At 40.3% G+C, this 9,370-nt stretch overlaps 1 protein-coding gene across 1 annotated transcript in view; it reads right to left on the bottom strand.

Moving 5' to 3' along the window:
• TMA16 (translation machinery associated 16 homolog) overlaps positions 1-9,370 on the bottom strand; it is a gene marked incomplete at its 5' end in the record, with an annotated part of 44,622 nt that overhangs the window by 4,254 nt on the left and 30,998 nt on the right. The window contains one exon of the mRNA XM_015414023.1: positions 1,020-1,062. Within this exon, the coding sequence (XP_015269509.1) occupies positions 1,020-1,062 (43 nt within the window). The remainder of the gene's footprint in view (positions 1-1,019; positions 1,063-9,370) is intronic.

Here is a 9,370-nt window from a genome sequence, read left to right as displayed (position 1 = left end):
GTCTCCAACCTCTCGGCTGAGAGCGAGACTCCCCCCTCGAGCGCCCTAAAGCGCCCCGGATCCGAGCTCCTCACATCCTGAGGGGCTCGTTCGGGTCTCCGCTCGCGCGGATTCCCTCCTCCACCGCGGGCGGGCGAGACGCCCCTCGGGAGCGACCCAAGGATGCGTCTGCCTTTCGCGGGAGCCAGACCGGAAGCCCTAATCTTTTCGGAAGCCCCAATATGGCAGCTTCTTCTTGAACTAATTTAGCACTCCAGTGTTAATAGAGGGGAAAAAGAGGTGTCTCATTCAAGAATTACCACTCCATGCACTTTGTGTGTTACTGCTCTAGATTTTCAGTACAATCTAACCAATCTTGGCTATACAAATTCTAGCAACAATCAGCATTTGAAGACCCATCCATCTGGAAGTGGCTTTGCACGCTATCTAGCTCATACCTCAACAACAAACTATAATCACACAGCAAAGGTACAAATCACTGAGAGAAGCTAGGTTTATGTGGAAAATAGCTATTTACTAGTCCTTACACACACAACCACATACCCAGAGAAATGCCCCTTTCTATGGTCAACTTCCTGCCAACGCTGACCCTTGCAACTTCTGCCTGAGTTTATGCAAATGTAGAGAATATTTATACCGTTAAAATGCCCTCTAGATTCAAGGTTCTACTAGTTTCTTTTAACACTAATTCACAAAGGAACAAGGGAGGAGAAGACTACATGATTTATATGTTACTGATACAATAGTCTGGGTCTTCAACTAGCAAAGACACCTAAAAGGTATCCAAGTACTCAGCACAAAATGTATTTTCAAATTAGTAACCTTTGAAGCTACGAACTACTGCTATGATGAGCGATATTAACAAGGCATCAGGGTTTTCTGCAACCTCTCATATGACACCAAAATGTGGTGATTAATCTACTTGAGACAGATGCAATACACACATCCTTATTTAAAGTGACGCACCACCTATTAAAGGCACACCATATACAAGCAATTAACAATGAACAGTAACTCACCTGAAAGTTTTAAGATGCTTGCAGTTCACAATGTCAGGAATATCTATTGGAAATACAACGAAATCCAACTAGATTAGCCATATATAAATTATCAGTTTTATATTAGACACTTATGACTACAATGTAGGAAAGTTAAACAAGTATAAAGCCAACAGTCGTGATAGTCTGACCCATAATCAAACAGTCATAAGACTTATAAAGAATGCTGTTTATGTATTGCAATCTAAAGCACTACAACATGATGCACAACTCAATAGAAAATCCTTGAACCAAGGTACATAATCAAGGTCGTCTCCGGATTACATAACGTTTCAAAAAATGGATCTTCTTCAGGAGATATTATAGTGGTGCCAAAGCTCTCAGTTTCATAAATGTTAGACAACAAGTCTTAAGAATATTAAATTCAGATAGGACGCTGATCTCAATACAAAATATGAGCTTGAATGCTCATTGAATGCCTTCAGCAGTGTTCCCCAAGTCACTGGTAATGTGGAAGACTGGATTTTAACTTGGGGTGGTGGCACAACAAAGAGGAACATATTTTACATGAACACAAGCATGCAACACATAGGTCCAGGACAGGTTTATAACAGCCAGGAGCTAAAATCAGATTAGGACCTTGAACTATTCTTCAGTGCTCATAATTCCAGAAAGCAAGGAATAAACAGGCTTTTTAACCCCTACCTGAATTCTTAATCAATGAGCATCATATCCATAAAAGTGAAAATAAGAATTGCCCTATTTCATTAAAATCTGTCAAGTTTAGCTTTCCATCAACTTGAAGAAAAATAGAATGATAGTCATCCTCCATTTTGTTCCCAGGAATTGGAACCTAGGGACAGTATATGGATATTCCATATAGCTTTCAAGGCTAACAGAGATCTAGCATCTATGACTTTGTTCAATGCTTTCTAGCTGTCATTCATGTTAGGGTTCCATGGGTCAATTATGCATGATAGAGTATTGTCTTTTGTCAGGTCTCAACCTATTGCTAAGCAAGTGCAGTGCGTGGAGAGGGATGGTCAACTGCCACCACCACCTGACCTTTGTAGGGATTGCTCACTGGGGGGGTCAGGACTCCCAGTTTCCCTTTCCATGTTCTGAGGTCTTGCCTCTGAGTCTCCTGCTAGCCAGAGTCTGGTTACCATGGGGACAGCTTACTACCTTGTGAACCATGAGGGAAGTAGCCACTTGCCCACTGCCTGCCCTCCCCTTCTTCCTTGCACTCCTTTCAAAATAACATGTTCAAGACAGTGGAGGTCTATGTGGCACAGAGAACCACTACCAAGACCAAAAGTTATAAAGCATTTATTAAAAAGAAAACATTCACAAGCATACTCTTAGCACAGTGCACAACTGAGCAAGGGATTCAAAAGAAAAGGATAAAACTCAATTCCTCTGTCCCTCCCTCTATACATGCCCTACCTGATGTTAAATATAAGGTAGGCTCCTTAGCTTAAAAAGATACAAATTTTTACAGGAGTAAAAGCCTCTTTCAGGTGTGCAGGCCAGCACATGGCAATGGCCGCCTCCTCTAGACTTCAGTTAAGAGTTCTGTCTGCTTCAAGGGAATCAGCATAAAAGAGATATTTCTCCTTGCTCCCAGGAGTTTTATCTCCTCTCTTTCCCCCCCACTGACCAGTTCAGGCCAGGACAAAGAATTTTTTTCTAAAATCTCTAGAAGTTTCTTCCTGAAGTCTTTCTAGTCTTAATTCCTCCAAATCTCTGGTCCCTGCTTGGGGGGGAGGGGGGCTGGACCATCCCATTATCTCTAGCCATACTTATTAGCATTTCTTAAGAGGTAGCTGGGGTGAGGGTGGAAAGCTATTGAACTGACTTCCCCCTTCCTGCCTGTTCTCTGCCCAGAGGGAAAAACCTTTTAGAACTCCTGGTGAAAGTTTTACTCAGTTCAATCTCCACCAAAAAAAATGCATTCTTTCACACCATCTCTTAATATTGAGAGAGAATTTTTGGTCAGAGATGGACCTTCTATATTGAGACACCTCCCAAAAACGCCCCGATGTATTTAACCTCACGCAATAATGTGTTATCATGAAGAGGCATTAAGATATTAGATGTATTCAATTCTAAGAAGTTTTTGTAGGGCTTTCTGAAAAGGTAAAGCTGTGAGAACACCAGAGAAAGCTCAGAGGCTGGCTGGGAAGAAGTTGCATAATGCCATGGGAATGAGATGGAGAGAGTTAACGATGTGCCAATTGAGTTAAAGATATGAGTAAGCAAGCATTGGCAGAGAGCTGCTGTGTCCACCAAGCCATCTGTAGTAGGCCTGTAAAACATTCAATAATTAAAGGATAAGAATTGGTTTACTACGTATATATTACTGTAAATGTTTAAACGCTTTCCAATGCTTGGAAACCTGGCAAAGGTTTACTTGTGCATTTCAGAATCATCTGTGCCTTCAGAACATGTGTTTTCTAATGTTGGCTTTACTTAAGTCATCTGCACACCAGACTGACACTGGAGAAAATTAATGTTAGCTTTTCTTAACTAAAATCAGTAGCATGTCTGTAGGATACATAGCCTGTGAGCTTGTTAATGTTTAAATGATACAATGATAAAATGATAGATTAAATGGCTGCTTCGTTAAACAAAATTTACACCCCCAGGTTGTGCAATCCTGATGTCTCAGAAACCTAAGCTAACCAGGACAAAGTTCCATAACTATAGTTTCAGAGGGCAGCCATGTTGGTCTGCAGTAGAACAGCTAGATCTGAGTCCAGTACCACCTTAGAGACCAACAAGATTTTGGGGGTATGAGCTTTTGAGAGTCAAAGCTCCTTTTGTGAGAGGGACAAAAGCTCATACCCTCGCCAAACAAAAGCTCATACCTTCCCCAAACATTTACCAGACTTTCATCCGGTTCAGCTGTTTGGGCCATTTAAACCTAACAGCTGAGCAGCACAGGTCCATCAGTCAGCTGTTAGGTTTAAATGGCTGTGAGCCATTAAACCCATCAGTTTTGCACCCCCTGCTTCCAAGTGGGGGGGGGAAGCGAAATGGACCGGTGAAATGGCTCACAGCCATTTCAGCCTGATGGGTGCACCTGTCCCACTGTTAGGCTGAAATGGGTGCCTGGAAGCAGGGGGGGAGTGAAACGGATGGGTGTAACGGCTCACAGCTATTTAAACCTAGCAGTGGGGGGTCCACCCATCAGTAGTTAGGTTTAAATGGCTAGCAGCCATTAAAACCATGCGTTTCGCTCCCCCCCAGCAGCTGGTTCAGCACAGTTTTGGCTCAGTTTGGGAGCTGCACTGAACCGAAATTTTTAGGTTTGTGCCCATCCCTAATGCTGAGTATGGCAAAAAACAACACACAGACAGCAGGCTGCCAAACTATTCTGACAAACCAAGTCAAGTGATAGAAGTGGAGACAGAAGGCCCATATCTGAGACAACACAAGGAAAGTGATGAGCTTTTGGGAGCAATCCTAATCAAATATACTAGAAATAAATCCATTTTATTCAATGGGGCGAACTCCCAGGAAAGCATTCTTAGGCTTGTAGCTGGTATCTCCTCTGAAACAAGAATGGGTCTTAAAGAAAACAAAACTGAAGAAAACTACATCCACACCTCCATACCCATCTCTGAACTGGGGTGCCACTTTATGATCAAGATGAAGGCTGAAAATGTTCAGAGCAGGCTGGGACTAAGGAGTTGGAGGGGTAAGTGATCCGAATTTCTTTTGTTTATGTAATGGAAGAGTAGACAGTTCTTGGATCCTCTGAAAGATAATTATGAAAGCTGCTTCACAGAGTGTGTGAACAATTCTTTATCAAGAATAGACAGGAGGGCCTATTTCAAGGCTTAAATACTAAAACATTATAGGCCTAATGGCATATTACCATATAACCATCTGCTACTATTACTGGAGTTTATTTTAAAATATTTCTAATTACTTTGCTTACAGGGCATCAAGTTTATTTTGCAAATATATCTTAACTAGGAAAAAGGCCCGTTGTGGGAATAAATACAACGGCCTCTAGAAAGAGGCTCTGGGCGGGTGCCCTGGCCTTGGACACTCAGTATCAATTTGCTGTGGCGACCTCAGCAGGGTATAATGACACTGTCCACCATTTTCTCCAGAGGAACTGATCTCTGCTACCTAAAGAACAGTTGTCATTTTGAGTTAGCTCCAGCCCTCACCTGGAGATTGGCAATGATGGTTCCCCAGAAGGGAATAGTTGGTTTGGAGGGTGAAGTCTATGGCTTTGTACCTGTCCGAGGTCCCACGCCTCCTGAAACCTCACTCTCTCCAGGCTCCATCCCTCACATCTCCAGGAATTTCCCAACTGGAGTTGGCAACCCTATCTCCTTCCCAGCCAATCATCAACCTACCTTTATTTCCCCCTCACTCTTTAGCTTTCCACCCCCCACACACCTGCAGCCTCTCCCGTGCTCTGAAGCCCTGACTGCTACATCACATTGGTTGTCATATGGGGGCCACCTCAACAGCATATAAGGATACAGAGCCCACCATTTTCTCCAGGGGAACTGATCTCTGCCATCTGGAAAGCAGTTGTAATTCTGAGTGATCTCCAGCCCTCACCTGGAGATTGGACACATTTTACCTCAGAACAGCAAAACTGTTTAGAATGTTAGAGGCAAAAGCCAATCAAGTCGCATATGCAAACGACCTCTGTGTTCTGAGGCAGAGGCCAATGAGGCTGCATATGCAAATAACCTCTGTGTTCTGACTGGCTATGGGGAGGAGAGGATTAGCAAAATGTTTAGAATGTTGGAGGCAGGCAAAGCAGCCAGTGGACAGGGACACCCTCTGAATGACAGATCAGAGAGCGAACTGATTTTGGAGCGTGTGGAATATTCTAGAGAAGTGCCACCACCATTCGGCTTTTATTTATAAGGGAGATTGCTGTAAGTACATCCTGCTGTGCTGCAGGTCTTAAAAGTTCTTTTGTCTTTTTTATTCTCTCTTTTCCCTTAATTCTCTAATAAACCACTAAATTTGTTTCAGCCAAGTCACTGAGTCTGTGTGTTCCTTATCAGCACTCCATCTGAGGCAATTCAGAGCTTGATCAACAGACTTCTAATATAAACTGGTTACCAAAACTACTTTTTATAGTTTATTTTTCAACCAGAATCAAAGAAGATAGTTAAAATACAGTCCAAATTAGGCTGAACCAGAATGTTAATGAGTCAAAACTCTGGCTGCACTGTTCTCCCGGGAATACCAGTTTTCTATATATGTAAAGAGTTTTTAACACTATTGCTCCACCTCTAATAGCACCACTGGACTGATTATACAGAACACACACATCAGCCCTCAACCGTAAAAACACATTTCACCACTAAACTATCTAATGATCAATACACACAACAATTAACGATGCCAGCAACATGGACTGAGACTCTACTACTGAAGGAGGCCTTGTAATTACTTCCCTATGGGGCTACCAATCCACAGTTCCCACATTAGCAGCCTGCTTCTGGAAGCCCTGAGGTAAGCAAGTTTTAATTTTTAACATTAATTTATCAAAATACTTATAAGCCACTTTTCCTCATGGCAGCTTCCAAATAATCAAAATCATCACATTCATGGTTTCAAACCACATGGTTTCAAAGTCAATCTGGGCTAACCTCAGTCACCGTCACTTGCCAACTACAATACTCATGTAATCTGACTGAATTAAAGCAGACCCCTGAGCCCTTTCCCCCCAAGCCAGACTTATCTCTGAATCTGCCACGGAATCAAAGGCAAGCTTTTCATGGAAATGGAGCTGCAGTAGCTACGAACACAACTTTTTTTTTTAATTTAATCTTTTTATTAATTTTCCAACAAAAAAAGATGAGTGAAATAGAAGATATTGACACAACATAATAATAATCAAACACAACATAACAAACTTATTCTAATTTCCTTCTGTTACTACACTATTACCCAACTCCTAATTCAAGCATATACAAGCTTTCTAGCAACTACAAAGGAAACAATAAATATAAAACTCATTAAGTTACATTCTCATTTTACCTTCCAATTGTCTTATTTAATCTAACCTTACTTTATACACCTAACCTACAGTTCTTTTATTTCAAATAAGTTTATATCTAAACCATGTTCCATTTTCTCTTTCAATATCTACTTAGACATTTTCCCTCCTATCTTATCATTTATAGCAAAAATACACTGGAATCTGGAAGAAATAATTAGTCAATACTACAAGATGGAATTATTACCATCCATAATCGGTCTCTTAGGCCTATACCATTGTATATATACTCAAATTTATTCTTTCATTTGCCTATTGCTTCCTGTATATTATTCTTCCCTCTATTTTACTGCTACCAAATACAATGATTTTATTATTCAAAGAATAATACTCCTTGTAAATATCCCAAAAAGTACCAATTTGAAGCAACACAAAATAAGAGTTTCAAATTAAAGATAATAATAACTCGCCTTCCTACTAATTATTATAAATATTACAATATAAACCTTCTACTATACTTTAACCAAAAACCATCTCCTTTAACAGAAACCGTTGTGTCATAAATCATCAGGGAACAAATTTATCTATATAGAATACAAACATACATAAAGAAAAAAGAAGAGAAAGCACGTGACCAAAAAAGAAAGAACCATTTTCCCCTTCAGCCATTATTTATCAATAAACTCAGTCTAATACCTAGAAATAGAATCAATCACAGTTAGAAGTCTGTTTACAGGTAAGATCAGAGAGCAAAAATACCTCATTATCTCCATTACCTACTTTAACAGAAACAAAACCAACAAGAGCATTTTTCAGCACACAATTCCCATTCAGCTTTTTGTTTACAATCATTTTTCGGTGCCTTATATCTTTGTACACATAGAGTTCTGTTTCTATCTTCTCCCATTTGTATTTCAACAAGCCTCTCTTTAAGTTTTTATTGTCAAAGCTGGTTTTCTTCACACGTCCATCTTTATATGCACAAAGCCTTCTTCCTGTCTTTCCCCATTTATGTTTCAGTGAGTCGTTCTTTAGCTTTTTATTGTCCTTACTAACGCTCTTCATAGCACATTTTATTTTCTTTTTAGACAAATTCAACCTCTTCTTTTTTTTTTTTGGAATAGTTTGAGAACCTTCTTTTACCATTTCAAGTTCTGGCCGGTAGTTCATTGGTTCTTTCACACTGCAGATTTGTTTACTTTCAGACTCTTCATTTTCCATAAGTGTGGGAGATATATCCTCTTTTCCCGCATCTTGGAAAGGAGCCTGTTGCTCATCCAGAGTCTGCCGAAACACCATTACTTCTTTCTCACCATCCAAATCTAAAGGGAGACCCTGAGGCTTTTCAAAGATATTGTTACAAGGTGTTTTCATTGCTTGCCTTATTTCCTCTACGAGTATCTTTTGAAATTGCTCCCAAGAAAGGTTCCCAATTTTTGTGCTCTCCCAGTCCTCAGTCTCATCTGAAGCCATTTTTAAACTTTACCTCTTAAACTGTTTAATCGTGTTTCCAATAATTCTGAAGCATCATGCAACTCTAGACCCTCACAGCCTTTGCTCTAGGTAGTTAATGGTTTAAACAAACTAACAGTCATTTTCTCACCCTCACCACTTTGAAGCAAAACTTTGATCCCCACTCACTTTGTAGCCGCTTTTCTTCAAGTTTGGCACAATTCGGGGGGGGGGGGTATTTAAGAAGAAATCCTCACTTTTCGCTTTTATGCTTGATCAGTGATATATTAAATCTTCATTATTTGTAGTCTGTTATGTTGTAAATCCAAAATCACTCTAAAACGGCTGGCTGCAGCTAAGCAAAACATGACAGCCATGTCTTGCTCCGCTTTCTGTTCTTGCTTCGAGGCAGAACGACCTCACCCCCGCATTTGCCATATGCTAGGGCAGCCGAAGATAAGCCTCCTGCTTCCTTTTTTTTTTAGGTCAAAAGACTTTTTATTTTCCATTAATATCACATTTTGCATCTTTTTATCAGTTGGTTAAATATTCCCTTTTCCCTCCCTCCCCCGAAAGGCTTCCCGCAATGCACTTCCCTCATGTCCCACATAGATAAACTCAGGATAACATCAAGTACTTAATATTGTTCTAAACATAGTAGATTTTGTCTCACGTCCCAGTTCTTTTCTAGATATATCTTAAAGTCCTTCCATTCTTCAAAAAATTCTTGGTCCTCTTTATTGTTCAACTTTTTGGTTATTTTGTCCATCTCAGCCATGAACAGAACTTTTTTCTTCCAGGTCTGGTATTTTTTCTTGCTTCCAATATTGAGCATATATCATTCTTGCTGTTGTTATCAAATACCAGAACAATGTCTTTTTTGTTACATTCAGTTCTTCCATTTTTAAACCTAAGAGCAGAATTTCAGGCGCTT

Source organism: Gekko japonicus, unplaced genomic scaffold, assembly GCF_001447785.1.
Source record: "Gekko japonicus isolate JY-2015 unplaced genomic scaffold, Gekko_japonicus_V1.1 scaffold2749, whole genome shotgun sequence".
Lineage (NCBI taxonomy): Eukaryota > Metazoa > Chordata > Lepidosauria > Squamata > Gekkonidae > Gekko > Gekko japonicus.
This window is presented reverse-complemented; position numbering and strand designations above follow the sequence as displayed.